This window comes from Diabrotica virgifera, chromosome 2, assembly GCF_917563875.1.
Source record: "Diabrotica virgifera virgifera chromosome 2, PGI_DIABVI_V3a".
In the NCBI taxonomy this organism is placed as follows: domain Eukaryota; kingdom Metazoa; phylum Arthropoda; class Insecta; order Coleoptera; family Chrysomelidae; genus Diabrotica; species Diabrotica virgifera.
Window position 1 is genome coordinate 160,691,670 of NC_065444.1, and position 22,881 is coordinate 160,714,550.

Sequence of the window (22,881 nt, forward strand, 5' to 3'; positions counted from 1 at the left end):
CCTGTCTGCTGTAATCATTTTATATCTGGTAAGTTACAATTACAACAGTAACGATTTTTGAAGATGTTAACATTTTAATCTTATAGGAAAATAGGAAAACCAGCCGACTTAATCTTCAATAAATATGGGCTATAAACACAATGAAATAAGTTCCCCAAAATCTAAAATGGAGTGCTATCAAAGGAGAATTAAAGGAAAAAATATTCATATTGAAATTATTTATAAGGCACTGGACTGTCTTAAATTCTACAATAATACTAGGTGGGTAAATGATTTTAGACATTTTTCATTAAGAGTAGATTAAGATTAAGTAGATTTTCATTCAGTAGATTTAAGACTTGTTTACACGGGTAGAGTAATGATGCAAGTACTTGATAGAGTAGAGTAACTCTACCTGTAAAAATGCTCAGCACAGTAGAATAGCTGGTAGAGTGTATAGTTGGAGTTAAAGTAGAGTGTCTAGCAACCTATGGCAAAGTAACTACTCTATGACCACCACTACTGCCAAAATGTCTACTCGGCTGCACACTCTACCCATGGAACACGCTCAATTATGGCAGAATAGAGTAGGTAGGAGAGTACATGGGGGCGCTGTCATTCTGGCTGGAATTGTATTTTGTGTAAATAGTGAAAATGAAGTTCACCGAAGATGAAACTTTAAAACTTGTAGAGCTATAATACGGCGAATACCAGTGTTTATGGAATTTAGGTAGTGTATACTACAGAAATAAAAGTTTGCAGCAAGCTGCGGAGGATGAAATCGTCGAAAGAATGGCAAAGGAGGCTTTGGAGTAAACGAGCTTAAGCAAAAAATTAAGAATTTAAGGTGCACTTATAATCAAGAGTGTTTAAAAATACAAAAATCGGTTTCACTATACTAGCATCAGTACTATACTTGTACTCTCCTCATGTGAATGGTATCAAGCCATTTTTGGTAGAGTACTACCGCTACTCTACTCTCCTCAAAACTCTACCCATGTAAACAAGTCTTTACAAAAAGTGGAAAATGAGGTAGCTAGTAGAGTAGTAGTAGAGTAAAATATACTGGTTTAGCAAATTACAATGTTTTAAGTTAATACAGTAGCGATCAACAGGTAGCCAAAACGTGTTCCAAGATTGCCACTGTAATTTTGAATATTTTTTCGAGGTATTTGGCACACGTATTCGTAAAATAATAAAGAATGGCGGTACAGAGCCCAATTTGAAAAATATATTAATATGTGGAAATTACTCTGTAATTATACAATATTTAAAAAAGAGCCTGTACCGCCATTAAGAAGAACAAAAAAATACACTTTCTTCAAATAAACTTTTTTATCCGATGCCTAGATTTTGTGTAATTTTGGAACTACTAATGAAATAAAAAATTTTAGTAGTTCCAAAATAACACAAAATCGGATAAAAAAGTTGTATTTGAAGAAAGTGTATTTTTTTGTTCTTCTTAATGGCGGTACAAGCTCGTTTTTTTATATTGTATTTAATTACAAAGTAATTTCCACATATTAATATATTTTTCAAATTGGGCTCTGTACCACCATTCTTTATTATATTAAGAATATGTGTGCCAAATATCTCGAAAAAATATTCAAAATTACAGCCGCAATCTTGGAACACCTTTACGCTACCTGTTGATCGATACTGTTACCTCTTAAGATATTTTTAATAGTTATTTATGATATAAGTATTAAAAGTACAATTTTAAGACGCGCATGTGAAAGTTAACTTGAAAAAATAATTTTATTAATGTTTTGACTTCCACATCAGATGTCATTGTCAAAATACAAAATATTCATTATTATTAGGTTTATTCTAGCAAACAGTCAAACTAGTCAAAAACCGTCAGCAAACAGTTGGTCGGTAAAAGAACATAATACAGTCACCAGTGCGATCCCCTCTACTCGCGCTGGTCCACTATTCGCTGATGATTTCAAACTGTTTGAAACTGATGCTAAAACAAACCTATTATTATTATGCATATCATTATCTGTAAATAATATTTCTTCTGATTGTTAATTGTAAAGGATAGAAAAATTACCATTTATTGTATTTTTTTTTAGAATCAGCTGAGAGAAGTGGTCTACAAAAAACCAGGAAGGAAACGGAATATGTGGCTACGAAAGGCAAAAGAAAGGTTTACAAAGCAAATGTGACACATTTTTTTGAAATATTTAGGAATATCAGTAAATTGCATTAAAAAATGTATGAAAAGATTTTGTTCAATAAAAATGTTTATATTTATCAAGGATGTATTATTTGGTATGGCCACATATCGTCAGTGATGTAATAATACATCCTATCTGTTTTTTTCATGAGTTTTGTAAGAGAGACTAAAAACTTGTCTTAGGGTCACCTCCTGTTTTCATATGATATTTGTTTTGTAGTAAATTAAACTATCTATGAACTACAAAACAAGTCAAAACTTACATATGAACACAGGAGGTGACCTTAAAACATGTTTTTCCATCTCTCATAAAAAACTCATGAAAAAACAGATAGGAGGTATTGTCACATCAGCAAGGATGTACAGTGATGAGTGCCCTAATAACCGGCAAAATATGGGCAACATATTTAGTTGTGAGATAAAAAGAAATGAAACTAGTCGAGCTGGGAAATTTAGCGAAATTAACCTTTAAATTTACGTTATATTGATCCCACCTTTACACATATCGGAGGAGTATGTCAACTAAAACTGTCACTGTGACAGTGGTAGTTTCCAAACTCGTCTGATATGTCTGAAGGTGGTACACAATCAATACAATCTAAATGTATAAGTTAATATCGCTAAATTTCCCAGCTCGACTAGTTTCATGTCTTTTTATCTCACTACTTAATACATCTTTTGTGCTATTTTGCCGGTTATTAGAGCGCTCATCACTGTATTTCTGGTATATCCAGGGAATGTCTACAAAATATATTTTGAATGTCCAGAGAACATTCGTGGACATTCATGGAATGTTCCAATAAGACATTCAGGTAATGTTTAAAATGCTGACACAGGATTTTCCTGGGATGTTCAGGGAACATGTTTTCGGGGATATTCCAGGAATTTTTCAATGTCTGTGTACCTTCTATGGACCTATATGGAATATTTTGGTGTTATTACCGCCGCACTCCACTTGCGATTTGTAATCAGGAAGATTGAACACATTGTTTCAAATACAAGTCAATCCATTTGTGACTAAATAATCATGGATTGACTTCTATTTGAAAGAATGTGTTCAATCTTCACAACTACAAATCGCAAGTGGAGTCCGGCGCTTAGGGCTACTTCCTCTTTGGTATTATGTATTATACTACAGAAATCAGGAACTTTCCTTCTAAATATATGTATGCATCTTGGCCATCAAACATATTCTTTGAAACATTTTTTTAAGGGGTTACATAGGTCTTGTGGGTAAAAAAGTGACTTTTTAAAAAAAATATATCTCGAAAACTAAAATTTATTTTTATTTATAATTGGAACATGTAAAAGTATAGTACTTAAGGTAGTCTCAAAAAAAGTTTCAGCCAAAAATATTCATTTTTGTAGAGTTTAAGTTTTTTTTTGCGTTGGCAGCATAACTAAGTCCAGTCTCATCTGAAATCAAAAAGTTTCTTGTAGTTTATACCTCTGGCTAGAATATGAACGAAGGAATTAAAAAAAATGAAATTTGAAGATTTTACATAAGTTTAAACACATTTTTGACCCCAATTTTTCTCATTTTTAAAGTAGTTTTTTTTTATAAAACAAAAATGACCTCATCTAATAAAAAATCATTTGTTCATTCACTAGCCAGAGGTATAAACTACAAGAAACTTTGATTTCAGATGAGACTGGATTTGTTAATATGCTGCTCACCACAAAAAAGGGCTGTTGTCGAAAAATTGCAGTCAACTCTACAAAAATGAATATTTTTGGCTGAAATTTTTTTGAGAGTACTATACTTTTACATGTTTCAATTATAAATAAAAATAATTTTTAGTTTCCAAGATATAATTTTTTTAAAAAGTCACTTTTTTTACCTGCAAGACAACAACTTGTTGATTTCAAATTGTAACAGTTGTTTTGCAAAGTATGCTGCCCTCTTGTATTTTCTGTGTTATCTTCATCATACAATTACTTCATCTAAAAATTTTCTGCGAAAAAAAAATAAAACAAAAGTTTAACCACAGAATCAAGTTACACAAATTTTCAAACACCTCACCTGATACAGCGTCTCAAGTACGATTGCGCGAATTGGTAAATATAACTCCGCACGACCACGCAACTCGAAACACAAGTACGCAAACACGGTTGCGTGAAGCGTGGCTTGCAATCGTGAAATTTACGAGACTTGCTCGACCTGTAGATTCTTGTGTGTAGGTCATGCTCGTGTTAAGGTGCCAAATTTCGACGGAAAGTCATCATGGAACAACTACATGAAACAGTTCGAATCGGCGGCCAGAGCGAACGGATGGTCCGAAAAAGAAAAAGCTGTAAACCTCACTATTGCTCTTCGAGGCGACGCTTTGGATGTCCTCCAGACCATAGCCGTAGAGGAGACAGATGACTTCGAGCAGCTTAAAAAGAGACTGAATATGCGATACGGGCACGAACATTTAGAGCATGTCTATCAGTCGCAGTTTAAAAATCGAAGACAAAAGAAAGATGAAGCTCTTCAAGAATACGAGGTCGATATTGCCAGGTTGGTACGATATGCATATCCAACAGCTCCCGAAGACATGATGGAAAAGTTGGCTATTCAAACATTTATTGATGGCCTTCGTGATCATGAAATGCAAAGAACACTGCGATTAGCTCGTCACAAGACGCTGGTCGATGTCTTGTTTACCGCCCTTGAATACGAATCAGCTACCCAGGCCTCTGGTGGGTACAGTAAAGTGAGGACTGTGAAAGAGGAACAGGATGAGGACAAACTTGACCAGCTTGTTAATATGATGAAAGACATTGCATCCAAGAAAACGAAGACCATAAGGTGCTGGAACTGTGGGGAAATGGGACACGTACGGAGTTCGTGTAAATACCCTAGGTACAATAACAATCAAGAGACTCACCAGCAGGAAAACTAGAACGGGTCGGCCTTAGGGGGGCAGCTTCGACCCGCAACTTTTCCAAAGACCCTCTCATACTAACAGCTTCTTTGAAATGTCGTGATGATAGTGAATATGTGGATGGAGAAATAAATGGTAAAAATTATACATTGTTGTGCATTGGAGCAACCAGGACCATTATGCGACCGTCAGTTTTAAACAGCCGTAAAAAACTCTTACCAACGAGGTTGCGACTGCGGACTGCCACAGGTGAAAATGCCAACATCCACGGAGAAATCCAGATACAATTAGGGATTGGAGCAGAAAAGTTCGTCCATACTGTCATAGTTGCAGACATCGAAGAAGATGTTATATTAGGAATGGACGTAATGAATTTGCATGGATTTCAATTGGATTTTAAGAACAGGGTAATCAAAGTTGGCAACGAGGAGGTATTTCTTCATCCACATGATGACAGCACTGTGTTAGCAGCCATTAAAGAAGATACAGTTGTGCCTGCGAGGAGTGAAACGATCATCGTAGCGCGGCTACAGGGAATTGTAGAAGAAGGAACACCTGTTATGATGGAGCCATGGAACGACGACGAGGAGGTTGACCGAGGAATCATAATTGGAAAGGAATTGGTTACTTCTGCTAAAGAAATTCCCGTGAGATTGATTAATGTCAATGACTACCCGGCGACCATCAAGAAGGAGACAAAAGTAGGAACTTGTGTACTCGTGACGTCCATAATCCGTCAGACAACAACATCAGATAATTCCAACGACCAGTTCGACCAAATGGTTGCAGTTGCAGGCCAATCTCTAAATCAAGTGGAGAAAAGGAAATTAAGGGAATTTCTTCGGCAATATCGTGACATATTCGTACCGAAAGGAGGAAAGACAGGAAGAACGACAGTTGTCAAACATAAAATTGACACTGCTACCGCTAGGCCAATTCGTCAAACCGCTCGACGATTACCACAGGCGAAGAGAGAGGAAGCTGAAAGGATTGTTCAAGAAATGAAGAAAGACGGGGTGATAGAAACTTCTACGAGCCCATGGGTCTCTCCGGTGGTCCTGGTCAAGAAGAAAGATGGAACTACGAGGTTCTGTGTGGACTACCGTTTGTTGAACAATGTTACCAAGAAAGATAGTTATCCTCTGCCTCGGATCGACGACACGTTGGACACGTTGGCTGGAAGTAAATTGTTTTCTACGTTGGACTTGAAGTCTGGATATTGGCAGGTAGAAATGGATCCAGTGGACAAAGAGAAGACGGCCTTTACGACAGGATCTGGATTATGGGAATTCAACCTTATGCCGTTTGGACTCTGTAACGCTCCTGCGATGTTTGAGAGGCTTATGGAAAATGTGTTGAGAGGGTTATCTTGGAAAACGTGCCTGGTGTATTTAGACGACATAATCGTTTTGGGAGAGACGTTTGAAGACCAACTGAAGAATTTAGAAAACGTTTTTAATCGACTTAAAGCTGCCCAGTTAATGTTAAATCCCAAGAAATGCCAGTTATTTTAAAGTAAAGTCAATTATTTAGGTCATATAGTCAGCAAAGAAGGAGTGGCCGTGGATAAAGGAAAGATCGATTCCATTAAGGAATGGCCTGAACCAACTGATAACCATCAAGTGAGAAGTTTTCTGGGACTATGTACATACTACCGGAGATTCATTAAGAAGTTTGCAGATATTGCTAAGCCATTAACGCGACTTACAGAGGAAGCAAGAAATTATTGTTGGGATGGAGAATGCCAAATGGCCTTTGAAACTTTGAAGAGGCATTTAATTACAGCGCCAATATTAGGGTATCCAGTGCCAGAAGGAGAGTTCATCTTAGATACGGATGCAAGCAATGTGGGAATTGGAGGAGTGCTGTCGCAGATCCAAGGAGGACAGGAACGAGTCCTTGGATATTTTAGTAAAGTCCTTTCAAAAGCTGAACGAAATTATTGCGTCACGAGAAGAGAACTTCTAGCAGTAGTAAAATCAGTGGAACACTTCTATCAATACCTCTACGGAAGGAAGTTTCTAATCCGAACCGACCATGCCGCCCTTAAATGGTTAATGCAGTTTAAGAATCCAGAGGGTCAGATAGCCAGATGGATTGAACGACTTCAAGAATATGATTTCAAGATCGAGCATCGGGCCGGAGTTAGCCACAGAAACGCTGATTCTCTATCTAGAAGACCGTGTCCAGCAGAATGTTCCCATTGCAACAAAACAGAGTCGAAGGAAGCAGCAGTACTAAGAACAACAGTGGTCAACGACGAGTGGACGCCTACCAAGATCAAGGAATAACAAGAAAAATATCCAGTTTTACAGAAGATTCGGAAATGGAAAGAAGAAAATCGTCGACCATCTTGGCAAGAAATATCAAGCCTAAGCTCAGTAGTTAAGACGTATTGGGCCCAGTGGGACTCATTTATCTTGGAAGACAGCTTGCTTAAACGAGTAATAGAAAATGATGATGGTTCAGTGAGGAGAACACAGATGGTGATTCCAAAGAGCAGAGTAGCCGAAGTACTTCGTCAATTACACGACAGTCCATCAGGAGGGCATTTTGGTGTAAAGAAGACCCTTCAGAGAATTCGGGAACGATTTTATTGGATGAATAGTTCCGGCGATGTGAAGGACTGGTGTAAGAAATGTACTACCTGTGCTACAAGTAACGGGCCCTACCGGAAAAGAAAGGCTCCTATGAGACAGTACAATGTTGGAAGTTCGTTTGAAAGAATAGCTTTGGATATTGCCGGGCCATTTCCAGAAAGTGACAATGGATGCAAATACATGTTGGTGATAATGGATTACTTCACGAAGTGGGTGGAGATCTACGCAATTCCAGACCAGAAGGCCGCCACTATTGCAGATGTGTTAATCAAAGACTGCATCAGCCGATTTGGAGTACCTCTGGAGATCCATAGTGACCAAGGAAGGAACTTTGAGAGCGATCTATTTCAAGGAATCTGTGATAAACTAGGCAAGAAGAAGACAAGGACCACGGCCTATAACCCGCAATCGGATGGAATGGTGGAGCGTATGAATAGGACAGTCGGCAAGTATTTGACAAAGATGGTGTCCAATCATCAACGAGACTGGGACCAGTACCTTCCGTTCTTCGCAATGGCCTATAGATCTGCTGTTAATGAATCAACTGGCCAAACACCAGCAAAAGTCCTATTTGGACGTGAGATGCGTCTACCCTGTGATCTAGAGTTTGGATGTCGACCTGGAGAAGATGTTGCTGGTGAGGATTACGTGAATGAATTACGAAGAAGAATGGACGATATACATGAATTGGTCCGGTCTAACCTTCAGATCGCTAGCGACCGCATGAAGAAACGATACGATACCCAAGCCGAGAAGGGATGTTTTAAGGAGAACGACAAAGTCTGGCTTTATAATCCAAAGAAGCGAACAGGTTGTTCTCCCAAGTTGCAGCAGTTCTGGGAGGGTCCGTACCTCATTGTCAAGAAAATCAATGACGTTATCTACCGAATAAGCAAGATTCCTAGGGGAAAGCCGATGATAGTCCACCATAACCGGTTGGCGCCGTACGAGGGAGACCACGACGTAGATGAAGAAGTGGAAGTCAACCAAATTCAAGGAATACCTGACCTTACCTTTGAAGAGTTCATGGGTGCTTACGGAGGTACCGGTAAAGCAAGACATGGTGTTACCACTGAAGAAAAGCGAGATCTTCTCGCACTTCCCGATGACTATTCGCTGGCCCATACCATCCCGGCCAGTATCAAAGACGCACGAGGGTTGGCATCCGCCTTCCGAAGGAAGTTTGGTCGAGTTGCAGAACTTCAATGCCAACTGCCAGCTCCTGGCAAAGCATTGAAACTCCAAGATGCATCACGTTACCTATTCTATCTGGTAACAAAAGACATTGTCCGTGACCAACCTACCTACCAAGATGTATGGGATGCATTAATTCAATTCAGAGAGCACGTGTTGGAGTCCGACGTGCAAAAGTTAGCCATGCCAAAGTTAGAATGCAGCCAATTAGACTGGAGAGTTATCCGAAATATGGTAGAAGAAATTTTCCAAGACACCGAGGTCCAGGTGTTAGTCTGTTGCAATCCGCATAGTTACTGGTGCGGAGAGAAGACCGTCCCCTGTCACTTTTATACAACTGGGAGTTGTAAAAGAGGGTCCAGTTGCAGATACCAGCATCCAGTTCCAGTCCCGACAAGGTTCCAGGAGGAACCATCTTTTAAGGAGGGGGCAATTTGACGCCTCACAACCCGGCCTAATTATTCTCGATGCTTCCCGGGGTTACGAGTAAAGGCCAGACTTTCCACGGCGATTCGAGGCGACCGCTGTCAGAGTATTTAAGAACAGGGATTCGAGCACAGGCCAGTCAGTCAATGAACGAGCGGCAACGCGTGATATAATTGTATTCGAATCGAAGATATGAAATGTATATATTAGTTATCGAAGTTATTATGTTTAGTTAATTAAATCATAAATTTGTGTTGTAAATAAATTAGATGTGTTTGTTGGTGTTATTTGTAATTATTAAAATAAATAAGTGATGTAAATAAAATAATATAAGTAAGTCTTCCTTTATTTAAATTAAACTTAGTGCCTAAAGATATAAATGAATAAAATAGTAGAGTCAATCGCGTAACAATAACAAAAATCTTAAAGAGTAAAAAAATGTAGGTTTTGCTATTATAAATATGCTAGTTTCATTTTGTTTTTCCGTAAGACAAAAATTGGTTAAGATATGGCTGTTCAAAATTTGCATACACTCGTTATTAGTGACTCGATCAAGCTTTTTCAACTATAACCCTTTCAAAAATCGGCGCTTTAAACCGGTGAGACTGACAGATCATATAAAAAATAGATAAGTAAGTAAATTGTTTTTAATGCGGTAGCGATTAATTTCATTTGGGGAGCTAAACACGGGGATATTTTCGTGACATTTTTACCAAAACAAAGAACGCCAACTTTATTTTGAGCGTAACTCGCTTATTTTTAATGCTGGAAACTTTTGTAAACAATTAAAATAAAGCTTTTTATAAACACTTTAAAAAAATTTGAATGGGTTTTTCCAGAAAAGTGCTTAATTTTTCGGTGATTTCACTTTGAAATATTCGATTTGAAATTAGACAAATAAGAACGTATTTTTCGTGAGCTAAAACTTTGTTTTTACCCAATTAATAAACTTTACCGATACACCGTTTTTTCGGTTTTTTATAAGATACACTTTTGCCAAGGATATTTTTTTCGATCAAATATTTACTTTTTGAGTTATTTGCGAAAAACCGTCTGAAAACGCTGTTTTTTTGTCGAAAAATAAACATTTTCAATCGCAAATAACTCGAAAAGTATTGACTTCATAAAAAACTCTATAGAATAAAAGTTACTTAAAATCAGTCAATTTATCCATTTCCGGTCTTATCTTGAACGTATATTTTTTCACCCCCCGAGAAGGGGTGACTGTCACCCTTTAAGCAAAAGCAACCAACGGCGCAATTTCAACTTTGAAGTGGAGGGTAAGTAGAACCTAAATCCAAATTTTTGCCCCTGAAATTTACACGGTATCGCCGTATTTCCCGTTCATTTACTGGGCTAAATGTAGTTTCCGGATTAACGATGTGTTCGATATTGAATCCTGCATACGTCAGGGATACATATTTCTTATTTATCAGAAAGTCGTATTACAAAATATGAATGAACTATAAAACTGGTTCCGTCTAAGAAGAAACTAAAGGCAGACTTCTGATATAGTTTCTGGATTAACGATGTGTTCAACGTTGAATCCTGCATACTTTTGGGACACTAATTTCCAATTTATCAGAAAGTCGTATTACAAAATATGAATGACCACTAAAACGGGTTACACCTAAGAAGAAACTAAAGAGAAATTTGCTGTAAATCTTATAGAAGCTAAAAATCTCATAATATTGCTAAACTATCGTTGAGAAAACTTAAGTAAGGAGGCTTCTGCATAGCTCCTACTTTGTTTGAAAGCATGTAACTCCCTAAAGAAGAACAGTAGTAGTTAAATAAAAGAAATAAATTAAAAATTTCAGACATGCAGATGAATTACTGAAGACGTTGCTGCCGCATTACTAGAAGGGATAGAGTGAAAAATCCGAATATCTTAGCAGATAAGTGGATCGATATAGATATTATTAAAACAATTAAAGCTAAACGACCAAATTGTTTGGGATGATTAAAGCGAATGATCTAAGAAAGATTGCCAAAGAAAATTTGAAAATGTATGGTGAGATATCAATAAAGCAATGGCAAGCAGAAGTCTAGCATAACTAGTGTGACCAACCAGCCCGAAAAATCCGGGACATTGCCCGAATTACGAAGTAGTGTCCCGGCGTCCCGGACAAGGCTTCCGGGAGGCCGGACGTCCAACAAGTGCTGTTCTGGCCAAATAGGAATAAGGACATAGTGGATTTGGTTAGAAATTGTGTTGATTGCGAGAGATATCACAGAAGTAATGTTAAAGAGCCGTTAATACTAAGAGAAATTCCAGAACTGCCATTTTAAATGCTAGGGGCTAATATTTGTGAATTTGGAGGAGCATTTTATTTAATTGTAATTGATTATCTCACAAAGTGGATTGAAATTGCTCCGTTGCCATCCAAAACATCCCAGTCCATAATAAAATCATTTAAGACCATGTTTGTCACTCATGGGATTCCTTTGGAAGTCGTATCGGATAATATGCCTTTTGGCTCTAAGGAATGTAGAGAATTCTCTAAAGAATGGAATTTTAAATTTGTGACATCTAGCCCTAGATATCCTAGAGCAAATGGGCAGGCGGAACTAGCTGTTCAGATAGCTAAAAATATTCTCAGAAAGTGTAGTGATCTTCAGTTAGCCTTATTAGAATATAGGAGCACACCTCTGTTAGGATCAGATAAGTCCCCAGCACAACTCTTGAATGGTAGTAGACTTAGAAGCAAACTTCCACTATTACAGGAAAAATATTTACCCGAACAGGTAGACCTAAAAAGTGAAAAGAATAAATTGAATAACAAAAGAAAATTGTACAAGCACAACTATGATACAAATACAGCGACAAGAGAAGAATTAAGTGAAGACGATAACGTGGTTATAAGAGAAGATGGGCAATGGAAACCTGCTGTGGTCAGACAATGTTTACAAGAGCCAAGGTCATATGTGGTTGAGAAAGAAAATGGAACATTGGTAAGAAGAAATAAATATCACTTGAGACCATCGAGTAATATGCCTAAACATCATATTAAATCAGAAGATGATTTTGATCATAATCAGAGTGACACACCGTCAACATCAACGGTCTGTGAGAGTGAAGTACCGAATCAGTTTCCTACCAGAAGTAAAAGAGTAATTAAACCCCCATCTCGATATAATGATTTCGATATGTACTAGTTTTGTAATCAGTTAGTATTATTATTAGTCAAAGGTAGTATTCGTATTTTGCAATAATTTTGTTCTGGGTTCATTTCTATAAGTTCTTTGTTTTATTGAAAAAAAAGATGTCATAAGACTGAATAGCTCATGAATGTAAAGTTCTGTGTCATAGACCACTTAAAGTGATGGTTGACAGAGCGATGACACAGGACATGGGCACTAGGCTTCTTGGCAGATAAGTAGGTTAAGAACCAGACCATTGTTATATTATTATTATAAAGTTATTATCATTTTAATAAAGTACGTACTAGTACTACAACAATAGACACTAAATGTTATTACTCTTTCTAAAGTGCAATATTCTACCACATCCAAAATGTATACATACATTTTATATGGTGGTAATATATTTGATCGCAAGACAAAAATATGATTTTAAGAAACAAGCTACAATAGTAAGAAGTAATCATCATAAAAATGTTCTAAAGCGGTTTTGTTTTGGCATGTTTGACAATTATATTTTATCTACTCTATCTGATATTACCTATGTATAAGTTTTTAGTTTGTGAAAACTGTCATTATAGATAGCAGTACGTGAAGGATTTAAAGTGTGCGTGAAGTTACAATGTATTTTAAATGGGATTAACTTTTTCGCACCGTTTTTTGTCACACCTTCGTATAATCAAATATCCTTAACTTTCGCGTTATCGTGGTGATGACATGTGAGCAATAAATTACAACAAAAGTTTTGACAGTTTTGTGGCTTGAAAGAAGTTAGAATTTTTAAATGTCAAAGTTCTAAAAATTGTAGTAGAATAGAAATGAATTCCAGTGACGAAGAGTTACAGTTTTTTTATTACTTCTATCTATACTTTTTGCGAACTTACGCGATGTATAGCGTTGCTCGTGCACTAAACACCGCGTGCGTTCGCAAAAAGCATACTTCACGAACTGTTTCATAAATAACTATTTGATGGGATTAAGCCACTATTGGTTGTAATGATAATTAAATTTTTATATTAAAATAAGTTTATATTTACATGGAAATCCAACATCAATTTATTATCTAATTTTTCCTGTTTTGAGAACAATTTCCGGATTGGAAGTCGAAACGACAGAAACTAACGAAATAGTTATTTATGTACCAAGTCAATAAAGAGTCTTTACTGATGTGGTGCATACAAAATTTAATCGCCAATCATAAAAAACATTAACACTTACGCACTTACTTAATTACATCCTTCTAATGAAGAGTGTGTGTACTTTGTACGCACGTAAGACGTTATATTTCTATTATTATGATTTCAACGAAATAAATATATTTTAAAAAGTTTAATTGTATTTTTATTTAAATATTAAACTAATATTAATAATTAAAATTAAATACTAAAAATAAAATTACGTTAAATAGTTACGTTATTGTTTATGAAATGTAGCCTCCAGGGGTTGCTTTTCACTTGATGAATGGTAGAAAATCTAAATAAATATAGTTACCACCAAATTATCAGTAAACATATATCGCCGTCCTATATAATAATATAATCGAATTAACAAAAACACCATTTCATAGACTATTTCCACCTACTTCTACCGAAAGTATACTTTTCCGGACCTGATTGTAGGGAGCAAAGTTGTACTTTTCCTCCCTAGGGAGGAAAAGTAAAAATGACGTCATGGTATTTCATTCATGAAATATAACTTATTGACGCCCTGTACAATAACTATTTTCTATTACGTAGGTATTTATACATTTCAACGTTTATTTAAAAACACTCTGTATTTTGCAGAATGGTAAAAAACAGTAAATAGTTATTCTGATTTAACAATGTTTACATTAATAATTTGACTTATATTTGACAGTTGACAGTTATATTATACCTACTTGTTAGTTTTAGTTCTAATAGATTTTGTTGGTTAGTTACATAAATAAATTAAGTAAAAATGAAAAAATGACTTATTATTTGAGGACGGTGGAAAAACCATATGTATAACATGGGAGTAAAGTCCTACTCTACGCGTCGGGCAGTAAACTTCATTCTCGGGAGGAAAAGTAGGACTTTCCTCCCTTGTTATACAAATAGCTATTTCACTAGACTGTTTTTAACTGATAAAACGTCATAGCAACACATCGTTTCCTACTGACAAAACTCCTTAACGACGTGAAATCTCAGCGACAAAATTATGACAGATCCGTCACGAAAGTGTCTGGTAATAACAAATAAATAAAGATTATATTTCGTTGATGTGGTGCATTAATTGTCTCGTGAAATAGTCTTGTCTAATATCATTCGAGAGAAAATTATTTCCGGCAAAATTTTCTCCTGGTTTCATTCAAGTTCGTTGCCTTTTGGTAATTTTCGCTTATGAAATTTTGACAAAATCAGTCGACTGACGTCTCGTGATTTAAGTAAAAATTTAATTCGCGAAAATTGCCAGGCAACAAATTTTCATACCAGTCGAAAATATTGCCGGCAAAATTTTCTCTCTTGTGATATTATATACGATACTATATTTGCATTAATAGATAATAGGTCTGGATCCCGCGTATGAAAAAAAAGTTGATTAATATCAAGCTGAACGACACAATTATTTTGTCCGACAGAACAGACTTAAACTCTCCGAACAGAGATTAAACTCTCATGCGAAAATCAGACTGCTATTTATCACCTGTCATAATTCCTGTCATTTGACATATTCTACATGTTCCACTCATTAAAACGCCCATTTGGTGATAAATTGCAGTCTGATTTTTGCATGAGAGTTTAATCTCTGTTCGGAGAGTTTAAGTCTGTTCTGTCGGACAAAATACATGTGCCATTTTCGTGGTCTGGCCGTTCCAAATTTTTAACCTGTTCCACAATTAAAACTTCCCCTGTTCCAGTGTTCCCGTATATCAAAGTTTGTCCGATTAGACACCCTTAAGCTATTAACAAATTTTCAGCTTGCTATTAATCAACTTTTTTTCCTACGCGGGATCCAGACCTATAACTTAAAAGATTTAAGAATGTTTTTAATTTTAGACGAATTAAGAATTTCGTAGGACTGTGACTGACTGTGACAGTAATGACAGAATGCTTTTGCATGATCGGCTGTTTCGATGTTTAATCGAATATTTGTTATCAATATTGAATACCTAATGACTAAATTTGTAAAGTTTTCATTTATGTTTCATGAATATAATTGCAAAATACTACACAATTTCACTTTCTGACATAAATTTAATTAACAATAACGTAAATTTTGTACAATATTTGTAATAATTAACGTAAATAAATTTTAAGTTCACTCAAATAAATAATCGATTACTGCCATCAACCACTTATATATCTCAGTAAACTTGATTAATAATCGCGGCAGGTAAAGTAAAATTCTTTTTTCAGTACAATAAGGGCGGCAAATGAGTACAATAATGAATCACTTTACTGACGGATGGCGATAAATGTAATTATCATTACAACCAATTGTGGCTGAATCCCATCAAAAATATCAATGTCAACATAAAAATAATAAATAAAATAATAAAATTAAAGTTCTCATTAAAAAAATGGCACGATTTTAATTAAAAGTCCCGGAATTCAGGTATTTTTTCAGCCTTGTCCCGAAATCGACTGAATTGGAGTTGGTCACACTAAGCATAACAAAAATGGATACACGATGTTTCCGTAAAATAAAATTACGTAAATTTTTTTATGATTTACATTTTGGTTTAAATATATTATTAGGAATAAATTATTGGTACAGACTAATGAGTTGAAAAAAATTTAGTTAAACGAATCTTACCTGTATGAGAATAATATATACAATGCTATAAGTAGAGATACTAATGAAAATGACAGTCCAACCATTTCTATACATCGGGTAATTCTTGCAATCTATAAAAAAACATTTTGTTAATTACACATAAACTTGTAATATAAAAATGAAAATAATTTAGATTTTATTGAAATAATTGATTTAACATTTAATTATTAGGACCTAATGTGGTTTCCAGTGGTTTACAACCAGTAGTTTACAATCAGTGGTTTACAACCAGTGGTTTACAATCAGTGGTTTCTAACCTGTGGGGCGCGCCCCCTAGGGGGCGCGAAACTGTTGCAAGGGGGGCTTGTAGCTGTTACAATTGTTTGTTACCATTAGAAAATTGTAACAAAATGTCTGAAAACTATTTTACAAAAGGGGTAAATACTATTAAAAAGCAAATTTTATTATTATTTTTTGTATATTTTTACATGATATTGCAGGTATACTATTTTGTAGCCCATTAAATAAATTATAGTATCAGTTGAGTTTATCAAATTAGATTGGTAGAAAAATTAGGGGGGCGCAACAATTTTTGGGTTTTTAAGGGGGGCGCAGGTACAAAAAGTTTGGAAACCACGGGAGGTACTCCTTTTGAGGAAAGACAATTTTAACAGGACTTTAAAATTTATTAAGAGTATACATATTATTCAACGAGCATGGTAATGATGGGCTATTAATCACGATAATGAAGTATGCGATCCAAGCCGAAGGCGAGTGTCGTAATTCATCTAAGTAGGTAATAACCATTACTTGCAAGTACTATACTAGACTTTTTCTACGATATTTTTGTTTTTATTAGCACAAAAATATAATTACCAACTACCTCGAATAAAATTAAAATTTACAAAAATAAATGTTGTTCACCAATATTAAGCGGCGGGATAATTGGTTGCCTATACTGTAAGGAGGCGTAATCGTTGTGTACAAGTACTTGGAGGAGATAAGAAAAACGATCGTGTGCGTGAAGTAGCGAAACCTTGCATTATTTTTAGTACATTTCATATGGAGTATCATTGAGAAAAACGGAACTTCGCAAATGCTGTCTTATGTATGGTAAAACTACAACAAGAAATAGTCAATTCAAGTTATACAGTGTGTCCACAGATGGGGTGCCCAAGAGGAAAAACTTGTTTATTTTCAATTTTAGCGATAAATATCATTCTTGATAAAAAGTTTTGCTTGGTTTAAAACCCCATAAAACGAAGCAAAATTCAAGCTTTTCAAAACCTGCTTAATTGTGTTACCAATTTTATGTAAATACCTATAAATTTTTGCACCAAGTTCGAAATCGTAACAATAATCTAGTGTTGTTAAGCTACAATGCAGCTTAGTAGCTGTCAACTCTGATAAATAATTTGCGAATTGTCATTCTTTTTCGACAAGACAATGTTAAGCATCCAACAAATAATTTTTCTTGTAAATATTGAAGATTTGAAACAAGCAATCATTAATGCCGTCAGACGAATCACCCCAGACATGCTAATAAACGCTTATAAAAAATTATAGGGTGGAGAGATGTTTTGAAATTGGTGGAGGCTACGTCGAATAGTTGTTGTTTTATTTATTATTAGTTTTCCTATTTTCCTTTATTACTGTTTTGTTATTGATATTAAAATTTACTGTTTTCTTTTTATAGGGTCTTAGCAATTCTCAATAATTATTTATTGGAGTTGACAGTTACTAAGTTAAATTGTAGCTTAGCAATACTAGATTGTGTTTTGTTACGATTTCGAACTTAGGCAAAAATTTATAGGTAGGTATTTACATAAAATTGGCTACAAAATTAAGCAGGTTTTGAAAAACTTAAATTTTATTTCGTTTTATCAGGTTTTAGAACAAGCAAAACTTTTTATCAAGAATGACATTTTTTGCTAAATTGAAAATAAAATAGTTTTTTATCTTGGGCACCCCAACCGTGGACACACTGTATTCATTTCCAAAACATTATAAGCACAACTTAATGCAAAGAGGAAAGTAGGATAATTCTACTAGTCTAATTTCAATTATAATTATAATATAATTATTATATTACAATAAAGCGTAATAAGTAAGTAACATAACCTAAATGTTGCGTTTTTAATATTGCTCTATAGGAAATATGTATTGCTCCAAGATATAGATAAGGTGTGCAATTATGAAAGTGAATTTAATTATTTAATTGTATCTAACTGTGGATATGAATGTAACTAAAATCCTAAATGTTTACGTTTACGATAAAAACTGTATATCGACGTGTAAACATTGTTTTGTTTACCTTTTAATGACCTCAATTTTAAATATTCAAATCATGAAATTTAAACGCAAACAATATAATGCCCCATTGTAACAGTGTTACAGTTAAAAATCCTTTAAAAAGTTAAATATTGATATAAATTACAATAAGTATTGTATTGAACAAACAAGTTTAAGTAATTTTATTTGCAGGTTATATACGTCTAATAAGTATACGCTGTGAGCTCGTACGTAGAGGGGATATTTTAAAAATTCGCGAGCGCCAGTAGTGACAAGTCTGTAAACGTTTACTGGAAATTTGACATAAATGTCAAAGTGATTAATTTAAAATTAAAATTAGAGACATTAATTATAAAAAATATTAGTTGGGCAAAGCTGTGGTATATATTTTTACCTTAAGTATACTTACGTTTTAGATACTGAATTTAAGTTTTTTTAATGTTCCGTAATATGTAATTATAAATTAATCTATTAATCTTAGCGCCATCTACACGACAATTGTGAAAGTATCCGAAGTAAAAAATTAATATTTCATCAATATAACGTCAAAATGATTAGCAAGATTTAAAAAAAATCGATTAAAATTTAAATATTTTTGTAAATATTAAGCGATAACAAATAAATAATAAAATTAAAAATTACCGGTGAAAGTTGCATTAGTAATCCGCTAGGAGCGATACCAGCGAAGCTCAGAGCGTATATTGAATATGCTAAAAATTGACGACAGTTTCTTTCGACCTTAATGTCTGTTACATTTATGTCACTAGGCATGCATCACTTGATTAAAAGCAGCTAATCTGGAAGACTCAACGTATGTGGTGCTTGTGTAGTTGGAGGTCACGTCAACTTACGTCAACTATTCAAATCAATCCATTTCTAAGTAAATATTGCATATTTTTTTCGCTGTGTGAATTTAATTTGTGAGAATAAGATGCCTCAATGTTGAGCTGTGCATTTGTGCTCATCCATAACATCAGGACACAGGTTTCCCAAAGATATTCTATTGAGAAAAAAGTGGATTGTAGCAATAAGAAGGGATAAATATGTGCCGACAATAAATGCACGTATCTGCAATTAACATTTTGTTGAAACATATTACGTATTGCCCCTGAATTAGACTCTAAAAAGTCGAATACTTCACTATAAAACTCAGATCAACATAAATATTTTTATTTTGACTTGAGCTTTCGAAATTTATATTAGATTATAAAACATACGTATTGCACCATTGAGTCTTAGATCAATTTTCAGCTTGCCACAATGCATTATCACGTGTATTGAGATCATAAGAATCGAAAATTATGATTCAACGTAAGTGCGACTTAAAGGGCCCAATCTATAAGCTGAGCTGGGCTAAGCTGGAGCTTAAGATTTGTTGGTGCTACCAGGTATAAGACGATGATTAATAAGTACCGTACGATAAGGGCTTCCTTTTTTGTCAGTAACTCTCGCATTCCTTCCGCTAAATTCGTTTTTCAACGCACAGCCTGTCCAATATCCGTATTTTTCTGTCATAATCTATTATTTAATAAGTCGTTAACAGAAACGTCATATACAAACTTCACAAATTGTCAAAACGTTGACCCCAACTACACTAGTGCCGCCAAGCGGGAGCAACGGCGTACATAGCTGCCAATATATACCGTTAACTGACGGTAAAATAGTAGGCCATTTCAGGACTTTGATGTCTATATCACCATCGGGAGGCATTTAGTAAGCGTATTCGCAGACACAGTCAGGGACTAGTCGACGACAAGAAGCGTGGAGCATGCCATGACTAAAACTCCGCGACAGCGTCCTCGAAATAACATATTTTATTTGTTTATATTTTTTGACATTGTGTTTCTTAAATTTTTTACCCCCAGTTTTTTAGTTGTATTTTGCGAACATTTTGTTGTTGATTTTGTGTAGTTTTTAGTTGTAGAACTACTTGAACGACTTTATTTAGTTTTAGGCAGTGAATAAATAAAGAAGAGTGAGTATTTTCGAAAGTTGTTGGCAGACAATACAGAAGATGTAGCTGGCAAGTATATTAGTAAGTTATTTAGCAGTTTTATAGTACTTTTATAGCACTATTTTTTATATATAACCACTGCTTTTGTCTCTCAGGTCATCACCTATTTAGTTCAGTTGGATTTATGCTGAAAATGTATCATTGATGGTAACCGATAAAACTGAACGTTATCACGAATACTTCGCATTTCGCACTTCAGAACTCAACAGAAATGAAGCATATTATCGATTGTTCCAGTAAAAATGTTAAATTAATTCTTGCACAAAACAAAATTACAAATAAATGCAACTAAAATGATCAAACACACTAAAGACTGATAGAATAACATTTATGTTTGCCTCCCGCTGTCAAATTGATTTTAAAATTGACAGCGTATTGGAATGGCCTATATTGCAAAACCTATAAATGTTAAAGAACCCATTAGAGTGACATGAAGTTTGGCATACATATAGGTAACATGTAAAAGAAGAAAAGAGATATTGTGCCGATGTGTGCTTTAGCCCTACATAAAAAAAAATTCAAATAAATTATTATACAGATACAACTAAAAAATTCAGATCTTTTTGAGTTGTACTACAACATAAAAAAGAATGTGTGTACTTTGTACGCACGTAAGAAGTTATACTTCTATTATATGATTTCAACGAAATCAATATACTTTAAACAGTTTCTCTACTACTTTCCAAAAATTTTTATTAAAACAATACCAAAAATTAAAGTAGAGGGAAAGCGAGGACCAAGAAGGCGAAGGATTTCCTGGCTGAGAAATCTACGAACGTGGTTCAACACAACCACTACAAATCTTTTCAGAGCAGCAGTGTGCAAAGTGCAGATTGCCATGATGGTCGCCAACATCCGGAACGGATAGGCACTACAAGAAGAAGAAGAAGAAAAATTAAAAAAATAAAAGAATAAAACACACACAAACACATTGAAAAATGCTACAAATGATTTCTGAACAATAATTGTTGCCAAAAATTTCAATTAAATACGTATTTTCTGAAAAAAATTATATAATAATATACTTACAATCATATAAAAATTAAAAAAATAAAAACTTGCTTGAGGCTTGAACCCACTTCACGTCTATTGCGCCGTACGAAAGTCGAAGCGATTTCCTACTGCACCACCTTCGCGTATACGTCATGTGGGAATATACACAAACTAAACCTTTACATCATAAACTTTGTGACATTTTGTTTATTTATATGAATTTAATCAAATTATTAGTTTGATTTTTGTCGAATTAAAATACAACAAAATATAGAGTAAGAAAACGATATATTAGATGAAGATTTGTAGAAAGTTTTTTCGTAATCAGATTATGTAAATTAAAGCATTGCCTACTAATAGGTAACTTTATTTTTTTACATTTTCCAAATAGATAGGTATGAAGATAATTTTTTATTGGAATACAACTGAAACATTTCGAATTACGTACCTGCGGCTTTTCAAAACTCTTTAAAAAGTCACTATAATTATAAATTTGATTTTATTTCTGTCCTCACAACAATAAAAACTAATATATACAATATTGTTGTTTACCGATAACCTCCATATTGGACAATTTTTGACAGACCATTTCAACACCCAATCAGAGCCCGTACAACGACTAATACCATACTGTCGGTGTGCGCATGCGCGCAGATTAATAAAATTTCACCGTCAATGAAATCGCGCCTAAAGAAGTTTAACTTCAAAAATTGTAGTTTTTGAAATAGCTACTAGGAAAGGGATACAGAATGCGGAATTGCGGAATACTCTGTTATGCAGACGACATAATGGTGATAGCCCAAGATGCAACTAGTCTACAAAGAGGAGCCCCCCCCCTCCCTTATAAAGATTATAAAGATGAGATGCTTATTTAATATTTTATCGACAAAATATTAATTTTTCGTTTTTTTGCATAATCTTTAAATTTTGAAAAAAAAAATAGTTATAATACGCTGGTCTAATTAGTAAAGTACAAATAAAGGTTATTTACCAGCAATTTTATTGCTGAAATTCGAATATTATGATCCTATATATTAATAATATAGGTATGCAAAGTCCGCAGATAGTGTGCTACTTTTTTATTAACAAAATGGCGCCCCCAAATCGTGTTTTTTCAATTATTGGTCTATAACTCCGAAGATTTTAAATTTACACCAAAAATACTCAAATAAAAATTCACTCCAATTCAATTCTACATACAGGAATGTTTTTCCCGATTTGCTCCGACGAAAATTTTCCTCGGAAAATGTGGGTTTGCCCAACAAAATCTCGAATTTTTAAATAAATTTTTTGGGCAAGTAATTATTTATCAATAATTAAAAAACTTGGTGAAATAAAAGCTTTTTTGGTATAGATTATAAATGCAGAACCCGGTGAAAATTAAACGGATATTTTAGCAACAATTAAATTGTTAATTAACAATTTACCGTCGCAATAACAACCAAAATA

The 22,881-nt window shown here is 34.5% G+C and overlaps 1 protein-coding gene and 1 long non-coding RNA gene across 3 annotated transcripts in view; one reads left to right on the forward strand and one right to left on the reverse strand.

Moving 5' to 3' along the window:
- The window catches only part of LOC114327758 (PDF receptor-like), a 1,644,969-nt gene that overhangs the window by 434,686 nt on the left and 1,187,402 nt on the right, over positions 1 to 22,881 (reverse strand). For both annotated transcript variants that reach the window (XM_050642878.1, XM_050642879.1), the window contains exon 7: positions 16,173 to 16,264. In XM_050642878.1, coding sequence (XP_050498835.1) covers positions 16,173 to 16,264 — 92 coding nt within the window. The remainder of the gene's footprint in view (positions 1 to 16,172; positions 16,265 to 22,881) is intronic.
- LOC126879693 (uncharacterized) lies at positions 119 to 2,238 on the forward strand. The gene is made up of 2 exons (XR_007696206.1): positions 119 to 261; positions 2,058 to 2,238. It is a non-coding gene; the product is annotated as an uncharacterized LOC126879693 (long non-coding RNA).